Source organism: Schistocerca cancellata, chromosome 10 (assembly GCF_023864275.1).
Source record: "Schistocerca cancellata isolate TAMUIC-IGC-003103 chromosome 10, iqSchCanc2.1, whole genome shotgun sequence".
NCBI lineage: Eukaryota > Metazoa > Arthropoda > Insecta > Orthoptera > Acrididae > Schistocerca > Schistocerca cancellata.
In genome coordinates, this window is record NC_064635.1 from 70,138,408 (window position 1) to 70,157,938 (window position 19,531).

Genomic DNA, 19,531 nt, shown 5'->3' on the forward strand with positions numbered 1-19,531 from the left:
CATTTGTCCAGACAAGTCTAACATTCTGCGACAATATTACAACTTGCTTGGATTTTAATTCCCACAAGAACATGATCCTTTTCTCACCTTTTCAACATCCTTTGAACAAACATTTACAGAGAGGGCAACGTTTTGTTCTTTTCCATTCTTTTATTGAGCATTTATAACACCACACACAACAAATTGTGACCTGGTCACAGATTGACGCAGTGGTACAGGAAGTGTAGAATGAATTTCTTTCATTTCTGCCATTCATCTAAGGACCAAAAGTTTTTGGCCAAAATAAAAGAAATTCATTCAACAATACATATATGCAGTTATTGAGTGCACAAAAATTCCACCCAGTGGGATCAAATACCACGTCATACATTTACGACATTGACAATCGGCTTTTCTTTTGGATCGTCACTCTGAAATGAAGCACAGATCAGCCTGTCTTCACTGATTGTGATTCTGAAGTTGAAACTCCAGCTACAATAGATGGCAGCAAAATGTGTTGCATTAAGCCGACTTCAATAACAGATATCTGGTTGCTTAGTGTCAACTTAATCAACACACTGACCAGTGGAAGGTTGCACATACTTAGCTTTTTCAACACCTTGACAACATTTATGGTGCAGAGGCAATGTGATTGCTATCTCTCGGTACTGAGTCAAGTGCCAGTGAGCTGACTTCAAACTGCTCTCTCTAGTGTCAGAGAGCTCGATGCCACGGAAATCCCGAGTATCGGCACCGGAGTCCAGACTCGGACTGGAGTCGCCGTGTTTGCCACTCGCCAGCAGGCCACAGGTGACTGTGCTGTGGCTGCAGTCCACGCTGCTGTCCCTGTTCTCCTGGGAACACGATTACGGTTTTGTTCCACTAAAAGCTATCGGTGATGTTTTCAAACTGTCACAGCTTGTAACAGTGCCTCCAAATGATGTACTGTTGGGCTAGTATTTGTTTGCACCTGTAGGCCTCTTACTGTTTGCCTTCTCAGCTGTGAAATTCCTTGCAATGGCCACTCCCTTTGAGCCCTTCCTCTTTCTCGGTTTCACCCATAGCAAGCACATATCTCGCCTCACCTAAAAGAGAAAACAAATTATTCAATTTACAGTAACTGGCTAAAAATATGATAAAAGCAGTATGGAACTTAATGCACTACTGTGTGGATAAGGCTTATCTTATCTGGGTTTAAACCTCGAGCAGTCACGTTGGTTGACTGAGTCAACCAGAGTTCACTGTTTTGATCTGAATTCTTATTACTTATTGTTGGACTGCTTGAGGTTCCATCTATCTTCGAGCTGGACCTCTATTAGTTACATGTATTGTTGCTGGAGTTGCAGTGAGAAGGCGCACTGGCAATAATTGCAGCTTATTTTTGTTCACGCTCTGGTGTACGAAGTCAACAACACAGCCACTAATGTGAGTAAAATTTTTTATATTAATAATTTATACCAACTTTTAATGGATTAAAATCTTGCACTATCAAATGAGTTTCATTTTTATTCATACTTTGAGGGCTTGTTTCATAAAGGGTTGGCAGAGCAAGAAATTGAAAATCTTCTAAACGATGATTCCAACAACTGGGAGTACTCTGAATTTGACTGGTCCTACTGGGAGGAAGAACTAATATGATTTAGCAATCACAAAACTTAGTCAGAAATAGACCTGTTCCATTAGAGGGAAATAAACATATACATCTAGAGGAAGAGCAAATCCAATGTCATGAAGAAGATTATGATCTTGATTTTATTTATGGGTCTGTTGCTGGTAAAGATGGTAAAACTATATGATCCAAGGCAAGTGTTACAGCCAAAACGCTCTCAAGAAATATAAGAAAAATTCTTCCAGGTCCAAAGAGGTCTGCTATGGTTATTACACAGGAAATGACGGCATTCAAGAAGATTATTAATGAGGACATAATGATTCACTTGTGGACTACACCAGCTTGCATACTGCAAACCTGATATCGTGAAACAACTGTTCCAGAGAGGGGGTGAAAAGGAGACTTTGACGGAAGACTTCTGTGCTTTTACTGGAACCCTTCTATTGACTGGCTTTTGAAGGGTGGAAATAAAATAAATATTGAATCACTTTGGAATAATGATGGCACTGGCACGATGATTCTCAGAGCTTATGTCTTATAGACGGTTCTTATTCCTCCTCCTAAGTGTGAGATTTGTTGACAAAGTGACAAAACACAAAATCATGAAGAAGATAAGTTAACAACGATTAGGGCATATTTCGATAAATTTGTTGCAAATTGTAAGGAAAGCTCTAGTTTGGAAGAGTTTGCAACCATAGATGAGACGTTAGAGGAAGATGTTTGTTCGTTCAATATATACAGAACGAACCAGCCAAGTAGGGCTGGAAATACTTTGTTATTTGTGATACCAAACCACCTACAGAGCTTCAGTGGAGTTACACTGTGGAACACAACAATATGGTCCTTACAAGGCTTCAAAACATATGGTATTGTGCACTGACTAGCAGGAACTCTGAATGGACCCAACTGGAATTGATAAGTCAGTCCGACAGTCTCTCTCTCTCTCTCTCTCTCTCTCTCTCTCTCTCTCTCTCTCCCCCCCCCCCCCCCCCCTGCCAACCCTTCAGTCTGAAGAAAGGCCCAATGGTATCAAATGACTGCCATGTCATTCTCATTCCAGAGGCATCACTGGATGTGGTCAGCACACTGCTCTCCAGGTCATCATCAGTTTTCGTGACCAGAGTCACTACTTTTCAGTCAAGTAATTCAATTGGCCTCGCAAGGGCCGAGTGCATCCCACTTGCCAATAGAGCTCAGCAGACCTGGACGGTCACCCATCAAAGTGCTAGACAAGCTTAACAGCACTTAACTTCAGTGATCTGACAGGAAGCAGTGCTGTTGCCCTAGGAATTGGAAATTGTTATACTAGTTATCCATTGGCAATCTCACTTTTACAGAAACACATCACTTACTTGCATTGGGGGGGGGGGGGGGGGGGGAAGTGGAAATTCCTCCGGAATTCCTAGTGCTGAAATCCACGATATTGGGTCTTCTCTGTTTGCATACAAAAAGATATCACAATGGTGTCACATGTGCCCCAAAAGAGTGTTATTCTTCTTAGCACTATGTACAGTTGATGAAGGAACCAATAAACCACACATTAACATGGGTTACATGACAAAGGGAGGGTTGGGATAGTTGACCAGATATGTTGTAAATACTCTGTGGCTCATGGAACTAGAAGGTGGACAATGGCAGTATGGTTTGCTTTACACTAAATATTGTTGGCATCAATGCCCAAATATTGTTTCAGTCCAGTGCAGAAAACCCAAGAAAACCAAGGAGGATATTTTGAAACAGCTGTCTCAAAAACTTATGAAATCTCATTTAGTTGCAAGTTCCCACATTCCTCTTCTTCCAAATGGCCTCAAGATATTTTTGACACCTTATAAACTGGAAGAACATTGAGAACTAGAAGAGCCTCCACACAAAAAGACGACTTGCTGCATTATGTGTGGCAGAAATAAGAATGTTGTTCCACAGTTCGTTGTTGTCAGTGTAAGATGTTTGTGTGCAAAAAGCATTCTACCATCATCCGTGAAAAGTGTTCACATAACACTGAATGAGGTGGAGGAAATGGATGACTAAAATTTGTCTATACATAATAACAATTTATCTAATATATAACCTCAATACGATTCAATAAGTGCTGTAGGTATAATATGCACTGCGAAATAAGTGTACCAGTAGGCCAAGTGTAATGTGAGACTGTTACGTGTCTTAGAAATTTGTTGCTAATAAAAGAGTAGGATACTTTTATTAGTTTTTAAAACAGTCTATTAAGAAGAAATAAAGTCAAACATTAAAATATATGTTTATATATGTAAAAAGCAAAATAAAGTTTTTTTCCCAACACTAAGCGTATTAAGGCAGTATTTTTTGTGCCTCTGAAGAATGTGATGACTGGATGACAGAGTATCCACACGGCCACTGATGTTACAAAATTGATGTGACCTTTCAAGGGTTAATATACGAGGAAAAATCACCATATGTAACTTTCATAACTGAAAGCAAGGCTACATTCACTTGTAAAGATATGCTATATTTACGAGGGCAGTTCAATAAGTAATGTAACACATTTTTTTTTCTGAAACAGGGGTTGTTTTATTCAGCATTGAAATACACCAGGTTATTCCCCAATCTTTTAGCTACACAACACTATTTTTCAACGTAATCTCCATTCAATGCTACGGCCTTACGCCACCTTGAAATGAGGGCCTGTATGCCTGCACGGTACCATTCCACTGGTCGATGTCGGAGCCAACGTCGTACTGCATCAATAACTTCTTCATCATCCGCGTAGTGCCTCCCACGGATTGCGTCCTTCATTGGGCCAAACATATGGAAATCCGACGGTGCGAGATCGGGGCTGTAGGGTGCATGAGGAAAAACAGTCCACTGAAGTTTTGTGAGCTCCTCTCGGGTGCGAAGACTTGTGTGAGGTCTTGCGTTGTCATGAAGAAGGTGAAGTTCGTTCAGATTTTTGTGCCTACGAACACGCTGAAGTCGTTTCTTCAATTTCTGAAGAGTAGCACAATACACTTCAGAGTTGATCGTTTGACCATGGGGAAGGACATCGAACAGAATAACCCCTTCAGCGTCCCAGAAGACTGTAACCATGACTTTACCGGCTGAGGGTATGGCTTTAAACTTTTTCTTGGTAGGGGAGTGGGTGTGGCGCCACTCCATTGATTGCCGTTTTGTTTCAGGTTCGAAGTGATGAACCCATGTTTCATCGCCTGTAACAATCTTTGAGAAATTGTCACCCTCAGCCACATGACGAGCAAGCAATTCCGCACAGATGGTTCTCCTTTGCTCTTTGTGGTGTTCGGTTAGACAACGAGCGACCCAGCGGGAACAAACCTTTGAATATCCCAACTGGTGAACAATTGTGACAGCACTACCAACAGAGATGTCAAGTTGAGCACTGAGTTGTTTGATGGTGATCCGTCGATCATCTCGAACGAGTGTGTTCGCACGCTCCGCCATTGCAGGAGTCACAGCTGTCCACGGCCGGCCCGCATGCGGGAGATCAGACAGTCTTGCTTGACCTTGCGGCGATGATGATACACGCTTTGCCCAACGACTCACTGTGCTTTTGTCCACTGTCAGATCACCGTAGACATTCTGCAAGCGCCTATGAATATCTGAGATGCCCTGGTTTTCCGCCAAAAGAAACTCGATCACTGCCCGTTGTTTGCAATGCACATCCATTACAGACGCCATTTTAACAGCTCCGTACAGTGCTGCCACCTGTCGGAAGTCAATGAAACTATACGAGTCGAAGCGGGAATGTTTGAAAATATTCCACAAGAAATTTCCGGTTTTTTCAACCAAAATTGGCCGAGAAAAAAAATGTGTTGCATTACTTATTGAACTGCCCTCGTATTCCATTGAAACTTCATGAGATCCTGAAGCTTATCACTGGACATGGGATCAAGCTAATGCCTGTGCCATTCACAATGTTTCACTAACTGAGCCGCAAAAAGCACATAATGATATAAGTGTGGAAAATTTGTCACTCCACTTTTAATATAAAATGTGCAATGTTTGTACGATATTACTGAATACTGCGAACAACATCGAGAACACATACCTGAGAGATAGCACTCTGTTTGCCACTGCAAACTAACAGTTTGGCATGATACATGATTGCAACATAAGGTACCACATTCTTGCTGCGGATGCACAGTATAGGCTCAACATATGGTGTCTGTGCATTTGTTCGCAGCCACACTACGGGCACAAAAAGCAAGCCCCATTGCTCGATATGGCACACAAATCAGTGTCCTAAGGGTGTACCGTCACTCGGCAATTGTAGAGGAGCCCTGATAATAGAATGAGGATAGGGACAACATTCAAAGTGTGCTAAAAGATGACTGGGCAGCACACATTAATGACAGACTATGAGGTATATCAAAAAACCACAACTGGCTGCATCTTTCCTGTCAAATCTGCCACCAACTCTCACCTGCATCTGTTTGTTCATTTACAGCATCTTGAATTCACCACAATGCACTACCCAGTTACCAAACACTTTAAGGATCGATCCATGATCATAAGAATATTCGTGCAATAACATTGGTTCCATGACATACAGCACAATGGGCACATCTGAAATGCTGATGTGAACTGTACTCACCTCAATCTTAGTTCCAGTCAATCTCCGAAAGACAAAGGGACAAACGAGCAGTTGCGAGGTCTCCCTGGCACTACTAGAGTCTTGTGCAGTTATTTGCATATGTCATGAGTGCGCTTGCGCGCGCGCGCGCGCACACACACACACACACACACACACACACACTGGTGGTTTAAAGCCTGCCTGGGAACTTTCAAATGCATTGCTTTTTAGCACCCTACAAGTTCTCAACCAGTGCTTCCCTCGACATCCTTTGGTAATGAGTATCCAGGAGTCTGTATATGCTCTCGGTCATCGTGGACATTTAGCAACCTTCATTTGGACCCCAGGACATGTCGGGATACCGGGCAATGAACTTGCTGACAGACTGGCCAAACAGGCTACTGGTAAACCAACTCTGGAGATCAGCCTGCCAGAGACTTATCTCTGATCAGTCTTCCACCATAAAGTTTTCACAACCTGTGATACTGAATGGCACACCCTTGGTACACCTGATAAACTCCATGTTATCAAGGAGACAACAAATGTGTGGCGATCATCCATTCACAGGTACTCTGTTGTTCTCTGCTGGCTCTGCATTGGCCATACTTGGCTAACACATGCTCACCTTCTCTGTTGCGAGAACCCACCTCGGTGTCGCTGTGGCTCCCACATGACTGCTGTCCACATCTGATTGGACTGCCCAATTTTAGTCACTCTGCGGTGGACTTTTTAACCTTCCCAGCATCCTACCTACAGTGTTAGGCAACAAAGATTCACACGGCTGGTTTAGTTCTACGTTTTATTTGTGACGGGGGTTTTTATCGCACAATCTAAGGTTGAGCGTCTGGCCTTCTCTCCCAGGCCTCCACCCTTCCTCCATTTTACCTCTTTGTCACTCTTTCTTTGCAGTTTGCTTGCCTTGGTGTTCGTCTTTTCCCTGTGTGTTCATCTCACCTTGTCTTTTAAGCTGGCGATTTTAGTATGTTGCAGAGTGAGTCATCAGCCATCCCACACCACCTAGTATATGATTTCAATACCTTCCTTTACTTTTCCTTTTAGTGTACATTTTCCCCTTTGGTTTGCTTCTTTTGTTTTGTCTTTTGGTGTGGCTTCCCATTGGTTTTTTGGGCTTTTACTTTCCCCAACTCCTTTTGGTAATTGTTTTACTTTGAGACTTGTTTGCTTGACGAAAAATGGACTGATGACCATGTAGTTTGGTCCCTTCATAACCCAAACCAACCTACATGCATACATTTTTTAAAGACAGAATAAACCACAATTTGACTGTGTATTACTGTATTTATCTTCTGTACTATCTACAGTTTGACTTTTATGCCATTATTGAGTGCAATGCTACAAGTTCTTAGACCAATGACTGTTACATCTGCAAGGCCTGTGTTAGTTTTGTTTACCTGCTTTGGACTACCTTAACAGATATAGTTTTTTATGGACTATTAGATGCACTTTCTTTCGAAAAATACCCTCCAAAATTCATATGCATCTTATACTCAAAATTAACATAAAAATGTCCAGTGTTTGATTTAAAATTCCTGCCAGTCTTAAAAATGGCCATACATTCAATGCTGTGCCCATCTATCTCTATCTGGCAACACTGGACTTAACTGGAAGCAGCAGTGCATCACTGCAACAAATGTAAGTTGTGGGCATTCAAAAGCTTGCTAACAATGTTACCCTTCTGCTGATCCATCACAAACCCAGAACAACACTGTCTACCCTATGACAGTACAATATTTTTGATAGTAGCTAGTTTTGTAATGGAATAAAATAAAAGGTATTCACATGATGCGGGCTATAAATTGGAAGTAATAGCATATGCAGAAGAATATGGAGAGGCATTTTGACCTTCCACCAACAGAAGTAAAACATTCACAGTTGGTGAGCTAGTAAAGAAGAACTGAAAAAAAAAATAATGAAGACTAAATTTGCAAATAGAGGACTGAATGCAAAATGGCCAAAACTAGAAAATGAAGATTTTCAGGGATTTTAAAGATTAGTTCAGTTCTATAAACAAATAACTTCTTTTTCAGTCTGGCTTTGCAATCTAATAATAAAAATGTAATTTGTTTAAAAATTGCTTAAGAATTAAGGTACATATTGTAGTCCATAGCATCTTATAGTCTGTAAAATATGTTATGATGTGTTAATAGTCTAAGAACTTTTAGCATTGTACCCAATAATGGCATAAAAGCCCAAATGTAGATAGCACATAAGATGAATACAGTAATACACAGTCAAATGGCACTTTATTCTTTCAAAAAATGTTGGAAGACTGTGGATCAGCACCATCGAAAACATTTTCCTCTCATTTGTTTTCTTATGTCATATACTCACTTTCCATTAGGTTCCCATTCAGACATTTACCATCAGCTCCTATCATGCAGGTCTTCACTGCTTGCTAAATAAGCCTCAGACATTTCAAACGATTTCTAAGTCCATACCTCCTTGCTGTAATTAGACACTCATTGTACACAATAATCGTTAACTTTACACCTAATCATGGAATTTCACTGTCAATTCGTACAATTTTATTTTCAGTTTGTTAATTATACATTAGGTTAGTCTCTTCTTATTGATTTTGCTCCATTAAGTTGTTCTGTCATTTTTTGAAGTCAAAGAGAGTAATACCGTCACCACAACAAAAGAAGTTCAGATGTGCCCTGGAAACTTCAGTACTACCCAGAATAGCTTTGGTGATTTATGGTCTCTTTTGCCTAATTCTCTCTGCATTTTCTTCAGTTTTAATTTGCTGTTCATGAACAACAGAAATGTCACAGTTTAAAATAAGGTCTCAGAATCTCTGGTTCACCATTTCAAAATCAATGTGAATCCTTCCACTGTTCCTAGGCTTTTTCCATGAATACACTGTTTTTCACAATTCTTAGACGGAGGTTAACAATGAATAAATTATACTGCATGCAGTTTTCTACCAGGCAGCTTCCTTTCCCTCAGTCCATATTCTCTTATTATTTTCCTTTCTTCTCATTTTTTGTCTATTGAATTCCAGTGCCCCTTATAATTAAATTTTTGTCATCCTTAACTATCACAATAATTTTTTTTCAGCTTATCATAATTCTTTCGATCTCTGTCATCTACAGAAATATTTGGCATGCAAAATTGTGCAGCTGGGGTTAGTATTGGCTTTGTGTCAGTCTTGGTTCCGACTGCTGTTTGTAGTAGTTTACTCGTGTTCCAGTTTTCCTGTTTGTCTTTAGAACCACTTCTCACTTACCAGTATTTGATTTTTTTTGTTGATAATCCAGTATGTTGACCAGAAATCCTCCTCATTGAAATGACATGTATTCAGCAGGGTGCCATCACCCAAATGCTGTGATATTTTGATGGGCTATATAGCAGCCAGCTTCGGAATGTCCTCATGACTTATCATCTGCTGGGCACCATCTTGCATAGCCCTGTTGTGAAACTTTTAGAGTAATTTTGTAAAAAATGTTGAATGTTTCCAGAACCAATCAACCAAGATTTTGCCAAAAATTATCGAAGTCCTGAATGGTACTGTGAAAGAGCCACTCTTCCACCTAAAATGATGCTGTGTATGTCTTAAACAGCCAAATTCAGGATATGATAACCAGGTCCAGTTACTGAATATAAATCTATAGATTCAGTAGTGGACACTGATTATGCAGTCAATTTCGCCTGAAGATCTTCCTGGAATGCCACCAATTCAGTTGAAAATATGGTCAGTAATTGTAATCTTATAAAATTTACGTCCACCAAAGCTTTGACATGGCACATAGCTCAAAGTAAAAACACAGTCACCTAATTTCACAGAATCTTCAGTACTTACAGGAAAAGGTGAAAACTTATTTACTACACAAATACCAACCATCCACTTAGGCTTGATTTTGCCATTACAGTTAACAAGGACAGTCAAACAGTGTGGTGTTAACATAGAAATCCCATATTTTTCTCACAGGCAACCCTACGAAGTACATTCCAAGAGTATATTCTCTATAAGACACCTCTTCAGCTGAGCTCCCAGAGGTAAGCAAGCACTGGATTAATGTTAATATACATAATGCAACATAAGAGACCCATGTTCAGGGAACAAGTGTCGAGGAGCAGATGTAGGAATACTGTGAGGAATTCCAAGTGAAGTCCAAGTGGAGGTGGTCTGCTGTTACCTTCCTCCAACCATTGATGAAGTGTCAAGTGCGTATCTGTGGGGAACAGTGTGGGTTAAACCCAGTGATGATGCAAAGCCTACTCGACTCTTTAATTGCATCGGGGGGCCTGCCAGGCTTAATGCGCCGATCCAACGGACGGGTCATGATCAACAGTGTCAACACAGCCTCACTTCACGAGACACTGTGTAGCAGTTTTGGAATTTAGTCCAGGACTACGACTGGTGATCAAGAACTTTATGCGACTGGTTTTAGGAATACCAACCTCCAGTTCAAGCTGTGTGTGTCCATGTGAACATTCACTGCAACAGAAGTGAGAACAGTGACTTCAGCAACTTTGGCTGTACGAGTTGTATAACTACGTAGCCTCTGGTTGAAACTGCTCTTTTCTTGAAGTGTCACAAGAAGACACAAAAGGTGTGTATTTGTTAGGATATCACTCTCTGCAGAGTTTCCCTGCTCGAGTAGCAGTGGGCAAACCTTTGACCAAAATACAAAAACATAATAATTATGAAATTTCTAGTCCAGGACTGCCCTTATTGGACACAACACACTGTTTAAAAGTACTACAGCACTGTACTACTCCTACTTGTACTGCAGATAAGAATACATTATTGTAACCACTGTTCTGCTTCATATTTTCTCCATAAACGGGCAGCATTTCTACTTTCTCTTAATTGGTATCCATTGCACTTGCACAAACTTTCAACTGAAGATGGTTAACTGAAATGGACAGAATTGGAAGGAAAATCAGCATTGGCTGTATTTTGTTGTTTTATTGTCAGCAAAATCGATTTTCGGTCACTTAGTGAGCATCCTCATTGCTGTAACATACAATTAAAATTGGTAGGCATTGGTATCAAGCTATAACCACAAGCTTGGAGTGATCATATAAACTGAGCAGTTTATATGATCACTCTAAGCTAGTGGTTATAGCTTGATACCGATGCTTACCAATTTTAATTGTATATTACAGCACTGAAGATGGTCACTAAATGACCCAGTTTATGTGATCGCTCTAAGCTTGTGGTTATAGATTGATACCAGTGCCTACCAATTTTAATTGTATATTACAGTACTGAGGATGGTCACTAAGTGACCGAAAATCGATTTTGCTTACAATAAAACAACAAAATACGGCCAATGCTGATTTTCCTTCCAATTCTATCCACTATTTGGTCGTGGTGCACACAACACGCCATGGAGTCACCAATCAATGAAATGGACAGACTATTACTCACCACATAGATGAGGCACTGAGTGGCACAAAGGCAAACTGAAAAAGCTGTTCTCCAAGTGCTAAGGCATTACTGCAGATGGGCCATAGTGCCGAGAGAGAACAGCAGCCATGTGTGTGTGTGTGTGTGTGTGTGTGTGTGTGTGTGTGTGTGTTCTTTTTTTTTTGTTTTGTGTACATCTGATGAAGGACTAAGACTTAGTCCGATAACTGAAACAATATATAGCAGGCTTTTTTCAGTGTCCCTGTATACCATCCAACACCACCTCAATTTTTTGCGCAGCAATCTATCCTCTTCACATTATTGTTATTGCAATGTGCCAGCCAGCCTGCATATAGTATTTGCACTGTTAGCTGATTCAGGCAGAAGACTTGCTTCGTTGATGCTGCACATTTTCATGATTTTGATAGAGAGTAACTGATCCCAGTGCAGAAGTTGCCACAGAATCAGCTAAGTAAAAAATCTGTGCAATTTGCATATTTATTTATATGTAAAAGCTGACTCCAGAATTTTCCTTTGTGTGAGACTGCATGTGCCAGACCATGTACCGATTTGTAGGTCTAGATTCACGTATTTCACTATTCGTGTAACTTCTACATAATCCACCACTGATTGTATCAATACTCATTTGTGTTGTGATATATTGCAAAATTTTGAACATTTATGAGTGATGCAATAAAGTCATACTGTTGTCATCAATTGTAGGCTTAAACTTATTTGTGCTTTTTACATTTTTGAGAACAGTAAACTATCCTTGTTCAGAACAATCATTAATTAATTTCATTGCATAATTGTGTGAGAAATAGGTTACTTTTAAGAATTTTCAGATGCTTACAAAACTACATTTTTGGAAAGTTTCCTAAGTTACCAGTATGAGTGCTGTGGATTTCATAACAAAAACAGCATTTGTGATTCAGTTACTGACACACAATACATCAACTCGAATTTTAGTGTATATGAATTCAAATAAACATACATTTTTTAGAATTTTTGAAAGTTGCTATTATCCTGGGCACAATCTAATTCGTAGCAAATCAGCATCTGTGATTTAGTTACTGTAACTAACATATTGTGTTACGTGTAGTTTTTCCTTCTAGAGTAATACTCATTATCTACATTTACTGTAAATTAACGCTATTTTCAATTTTTTAAAGACTAATGAACCTCAAAAAGCTTTAGAAAACTAGGTACCTTTTTTCTGGTGCCTTAATATAAATATTGCTTTCTGTACTTGGTTCAATTCTTATAGGGAATTAGTAATTTTTAGCTCAACTGATACACTGCACCAGCGCCCCCATGCATCCCCACAGTGAATACTGTTCTTGAACACAGAATAAGTTGGTTGATGTTCGTAAGTAGCTGGAAATTGTCCTGGATACTATCAAATGATTAGCAGCTGCTGTGAACCAGTGTGCTGAAATATCTTCGGAGAGTCACATACCTGTGATACCAAAGATACATCCAGTACTATTCTCTTCTGTGGATCCTGCCTTTTCTGCAAAGAGTACGGGATTTGCCATTACTCGTCCACTTGACTGTGCATTATTCTTCCACCTGACTGTGAGTGGGGGTGTCAATGGTATATCTATGCATTCTCTACAGGACAGAGAGGGACCAGGGAGGACTCAGGGTGTTATACCGATCCCCCTAATCAACAAGTTTTAGGTGCTGTCTTTCAGTGAAACTGTGACAGTGGGACTCACTTCACGGGGAAACCTGCTTTGTCCTGTGTCAAAGGGAGGCAAAAGCATCACTGGATCAAATGTATAGTGGCAAGCAATGGTACCCCTTCGGGAAAAGGCAGCAAGGAACAGGAAAGGACACCAGGTGCACTCAGTGTGTATGCCTGGAGGCCTCATTCAACATTTTGTAGAGGCTATTCCAGCACCCACAGAGGGAACAAGATGCAACCAACTGCAGATTGTGAAGCGTGTTGCAACAAACAATACCTGTAATCTGGGTCCAGAACTTTGATCATTCCAGCAACAGGCAACTAATATTGGGAAGACCAGCCTTGTGCATGGAGTTTCAACAAAACTCACAATTTACAGCATTTTCCCCAGAACCGATTGTGGCCCTTTGGTTCTGAGTCTAGTGAAAGGACTGAACCACAGACTTCGTATGTTCCATGACAAGCCAGGCTGCACTCCACATTAGATGCTGCTACCCAGGTGGATGACTGTGTGTGAAGTGCACACTAAGATTTTTTTTGATTACGCAACACACTGTCCAGTCCACGTAATGACGACTGTAGGAGACCCACAAGTATACATGTAAGATCCAAAAGGATGTCCTCTACATGCAAGACTATTAAAATCCTTGTAGTTAAATGCTGCAGCATTTGTAACAACATTTGAAACACTCCTGAAAAGCAGTCCTCTCATTATACTAGATACAGAAAACTGACTGAAGCCTGAAATTGATAGCAATAAGTTTTTGGGGAAATTTAAGTGTATACTGAAAGGATGGGCTAGTGGCAAATAGAGGTGGTGCGTTTGTTGCAAATCTTCAGAGACAGAAACTGAATCTGCTTGCAAGACAGTTTGGGCAAGACTCAGTACCAGTGGTGGGCATAAATGGTAACTGGATCCCTAAGACAGTCTCCACTCATTCGCTGACTATGTAAGCTCAGACCTTGGTTTAAATTCAAAGAAACAGAATCGACAGTAATTGCGATATGTACACCAAATAAATTTATAAGGGATGGTACTGACTGTCCGTGGTACACAAAACAGATCAGAACACGGCTACAGAAGCAATGAAAACAGCATGCTAAATTTACAAGAATGCAAAACCCCCAAGATTGGTGAAGTTTTACTGAAATTCGGAATTTAGTGCGAACTTCATTGGAAGATGTTTTTAATAGTTTCCACAATGAAACTTTGCCTCAAAATCTGGCAAGAAACTCAAAGAGAGTATGGTCATTTGTAAAGTAAACCAATGGCAAGATGTAATTAATAAATTCACTGTGTGATAACAGTGGTGATGAACTGATGACAGCACCACTAAAGTGGAGTCACTAAATAGAGTTTTCCAATATTTATTCACCACTATTTGAATTTGCCAACATGAGTAACTTAGAAACAGATATCCTTGGTGTAGTGAAGCAGCTAAAATCGCTATTAAAGACAAGGCCTCTGGTCCAGATGGTGTACCAGACAAGTCCCTTTCAGAGTATGCTAATACAATACCTTCATAAGTATCAAGCATAATACAACTGCTTGCTCACTTGAAGATCTGTACCTGAAGAATGGAAAGATGCACACGCTACATCAGTACCCAAGAAAGGAAATAGGAACTCTGCTGAATGACAGACACATATATTAATATAGATTTGCAGTAGGATTTTGACGCATACACTGTGTTGAAACATTATGAAATACCTAAAAGAAAACAGATTCTGAAAATAATGTTCTCGTGATACACAACTAGCTATTTATTCTCATGGAGTAATGAGTGGTATCAACAGGGGATGTCGACAGACACAATATTTTTAGATTTCCATAGGGCTTCTGACACCATTCCTCACGAGCAACTTGTAATGAAATTGCATGCAAATGGAGTATCATCTCAATTGTGCAACTGGATTTGTGATTTCCTGTCAGAGAGATCACATGTCGTAATAATTGACAGAAACTCATCAAGTAATACAAAATCAGTATCTGGCATTCCCCAAGGAAGTGTTATAGCCCCTGTTGTTCCTGACCTACATAAAGAATTTAGGAGACAATCTGGCGGTCCTCTTAGATTGTTTGCAAATGTCATTTACCATCATGTAAAGTTATAATACGATGACCAATTGCAAAATGGTTTAAACAATATATCTATATGGTACAAAATGTGGCTATTGACATAAATCAAGTCATCCACATGGGTACTAAAGTGAATCTGCTAAATTTCGGTTACACGAAAAATCACACAAATCTAAAGGCTGTAAATTCAACTGAATACTTTGCGATTACAATTATGAATAACTTAACCTGGAACACATTAATGGTTTCGACCAAAGCCTCCTTCAGCAAAGAAAACACACACATTCACACAAGCAAGCACACTTCATGCACACGACTGCTATAATCAGTAACTTCAACTGGAATGCGACTGTCATGTGAATAACAGTCTGCAGTTGGGTACGGAAAGAGGAAAGGGGGAGTGGGAAGGGATAGCAGGGTACAATTGGGGGCAGAGAAGATGACTGTATGGCATGGCATGCATGGACTTGAGACCCCCAGGCGCAGTGTATGGAGGTGGAGTTGTGGGGTGGGCGGGGGCAGGGGGGAGGGGAGATGATGAGGAGAAGAAGAACAGAAAAGGAGTGGAGCTGGGAAGGGGAAAAAGACAGACAAGTGCACTGGCAAAGGCTGGCACACAAAAAGGTTAAGGTAATGTAGAAAGGTAAGGGATGATAGGACAGGGGTGTGGAAACAGTTAGATGGACAGTGTAGGAACAGTATGTTACTGTTAAGTTGAGGATGGGGTAGTTTCGGGACCAGAGAACGTTTTGGAAGAATAACTCCCATTTGCACAGTTCAGAAAAGCTAGTGGTGGAAAGAAGTACCCAGATGGCTTCTGTTGCGCAGTAGCCATTGAAATCAAGCATGTTACATTGTGTCATGAGGTGATCTGCTTTGCTCTTGGCCTTAGTGGCCGTTCATCATGGTGGACAGCTGGTTGTTAGTCATACCCATATAAAAAGCCGTGTAATGGTTACAGTAGTGCTGGTATACAACATGGCTGCTTTCCTAGGTGGCTCAGCCCTTAATGGCATAAGATAAGACTGACAGGACTGGACTAGGAAGTGCTGGGCAGGTGGACTGGGCAGGTCTTGCACCTGGGCCTTCCACAGGGACATGATCCATATGGCAAGAGGTTATGATTATGAGTGGCATACTGATGGACTAGGATGTTGTGGAGGTTGTGTGGGCAATGGAACACCACTTTAGAAGGGGTGGCAAGGGTCTGTGGTAGGATGTCCCTCATTTTAGGGCATGATGGTAGATAATCAAAGCCCTAACATAACATGTGGTTCAGTTATTCCAATCCATGGTGGTATTGGGGGGGCGCTGTTGTCTAGCTGGCTCTTGGGCCTGGCGGAAGGGTTGAGGGTGTGTGGGGAAATGACATGGGAAATATGTTTGCAGATTAGGTCCAGGCAATAGTGCCTGACCGTGAAGGCCTTGGCAAGATCTTCAGCATTTTGGGAACGGGAGTTCTTGTCACTTTAGATACACTGTTCCCAGATGGCAAGGCTGTATGGGAGGAATCTTTATGCGGAGCCAGCCACCAGCTCTTTCCATTCCAGTCCTCTCGCAGTCTTGTCTTAGCCCATCAAAGGCCAGGGCACATGTGAAAGCAGCCATGTTGTATACAAGCTCTGCTGCAACCATTGCACAGCTTTTTGTGTTGGTATGAATATCACCATCTAGCCATCCAGAAACATGAACAGCCACCACAAAACTGTGGCCAAGAGCAATGTTGATCACCCTGTGGCACAACATGCAGCTGAACATAACACGCTCAATTTCAAAGCCCAGGCTATCTGGATCCTCCCCTCCAACATCAGCTTTTCTGAACTGCGTAAATGGGAGTTGTATTTAGAACATTTTCTTCAGCCATGAAATTATCCCAGTCTCAAGCTATGGTAACATTTAGTCCCCCCCCCCCCCCCCACCACCCCCATATCCTATCACTTCCTCCCTTTTCACATTCCCTCGCCCTGTTTGTGTGTCGCCTTTTGCCAAAGTGCCTGCCTGTTATTTCCACTTCCCTTCTCCTCTCCTCTCCTTTTGCAATCTCCCCCCGTCCCAAAGTCCACCTCCTGATTCTACACCTGGAAGTCTCTAGTCCCTACACGCTACACCAGGTACTGCTCTTCTCTCACCCCACCCATACCCTGCTAACCCTCCCCCTTCCCTGCCCCACACTAGATTGCTATTCACGTGACAACTGCATTCCGGTTGGAGCTGCTGGTGATAGCAGTCATGTGCACATGATGTGTGTTTGCTTTCCTAGGTGGCTCAGCCCTTAATGGCATAAGATAAGACTGACAGGACTGGACTAGGAAGTGCTGGGCAGGTGGACTGGGCAGGTCTTGCACCTGGGCCTTCCACAGGGACATGATCCATATGGCAAGAGGTTATGATTATGAGTGGCATACTGATGGACTAGGATGTTGTGGAGGTTGTGTGGGCAATGGAACACCACTTTAGAAGGGGTGGCAAGGGTCTGTGGTAGGATGTCCCTCATTTTAGGGCATGATGGTAGATAATCAAAGCCCTAACATAACATGTGGTTCAGTTATTCCAATCCATGGTGGTATTGGGGGGGCGCTGTTGTCTAGCTGGCTCTTGGGCCTGGCGGAAGGGTTGAGGGTGTGTGGGGAAATGACATGGGAAATATGTTTGCAGATTAGGTCCAGGCAATAGTGCCTGACCGTGAAGGCCTTGGCAAGATCTTCAGCATTTTGGGAACGGGAGTTCTTGTCACTTTAGATACACTGTTCCCAGATGGCAAGGCTGTATGGGAGGAATCTTTATGCGGAGCCAGCCACCAGCTCTTTCCATTCCAGTCCTCTCGCAGTCTTGTCTTAGCCCATCAAAGGCCAGGGCACATGTGAAAGCAGCCATGTTGTATACAAGCTCTGCTGCAACCATTGCACAGCTTTTTGTGTTGGTATGAATATCACCATCTAGCCATCCAGAAACATGAACAGCCACCACAAAACTGTGGCCAAGAGCAATGTTGATCACCCTGTGGCACAACATGCAGCTGAACATAACACGCTCAATTTCAAAGCCCAGGCTATCTGGATCCTCCCCTCCAACATCAGCTTTTCTGAACTGCGTAAATGGGAGTTGTATTTAGAACATTTTCTTCAGCCATGAAATTATCCCAGTCTCAAGCTATGGTAACATTTAGTCCCCCCCCCCCCCCCCCCACCACCCCCATATCCTATCACTTCCTCCCTTTTCACATTCCCTCACCCTGTTTGTGTGTCGCCTTTTGCCAAAGTGCCTGCCTGTTATTTCCACTTCCCTTCTCCTCTCCTCTCCTTTTGCAATCTCCCCCCGTCCCAAAGTCCACCTCCTGATTCTACACCTGGAAGTCTCTAGTCCCTACACGCTACACCAGGTACTGCTCTTCTCTCACCCCACCCATACCCTGCTAACCCTCCCCCTTCCCTGCCCCACACTAGATTGCTATTCACGTGACAACTGCATTCCGGTTGGAGCTGCTGGTGATAGCAGTCATGTGCACATGATGTGTGTTTGCTTTCCTAGGTGGCTCAGCCCTTAATGGCTGTGTGTGTGTTTTCTTTGCTAAAGAAGGCTTTGGCTGAAAACTTTAATGTGTAACAGTCTTTCCACTGCATTCAATGATTTCCATTGTTTAAGTTGGAGTGATGATGTACGTAACTTTGTGGGGAAAGCAAACCGAAGACTGATTTACTGGCAGGACTCTGTACTCTTCTGGAGAAATGCAGTGCGGATGGGATCCGCTTGAGATAAGACTAATGGAGGACACTGAAAAAGTTCAAAGAAGGGCAGCTCATTTTGTATTATCGTGATATAGGGGAGAGTGTGTCATGAATACGATACATGAACTGGGATGGAAATCTTTAAAACAAAGGCATTTTTTGTTGCAGCAGGAACTTCTCGTGAAATTTCAATCATCAGCTTTCTCCTCAGAATGAGAAAAATTGATCTACAGAGGGAGAAAATAAGATAAATCAGAGCTCACTCTGAAAGATTAAGAGTTAGTTTTCCCATGCACTGTTAAGAGCATAATGGCAGAGAAATAGCTTGTAGGTGAGTCAATGAATCCTCTACCATGCACTTAATTGTGTATTGCACAGTTCCCCAATCATACTGTAATCATTGGTGGAGACTTTAATCATCCAACAATCAACTGGGAAAATTACAGTTTTGTTAGTGTTGGCATGTAAAAAATTACGAAATGCCTTCTCTGAAGCTACCTACAACAG

General features: G+C 41.7%; 1 protein-coding gene across 1 annotated transcript in view; it reads right to left on the reverse strand.

Annotated features, from left to right (window-relative positions):
- Window positions 1–932: 932 nt before the first annotated feature.
- Window positions 933–19,531, reverse strand: part of LOC126106121 (uncharacterized) — a 116,065-nt gene continuing 97,466 nt past the window's right edge. Inside the window, exons 8-9 of the mRNA XM_049912366.1 lie at window positions 5,625–5,764; window positions 933–1,064 (exon numbers count right to left, since the gene is read on the reverse strand). Of these exons, the coding sequence (XP_049768323.1) occupies window positions 933–1,064; window positions 5,625–5,764 (272 nt within the window). The remainder of the gene's footprint in view (window positions 1,065–5,624; window positions 5,765–19,531) is intronic.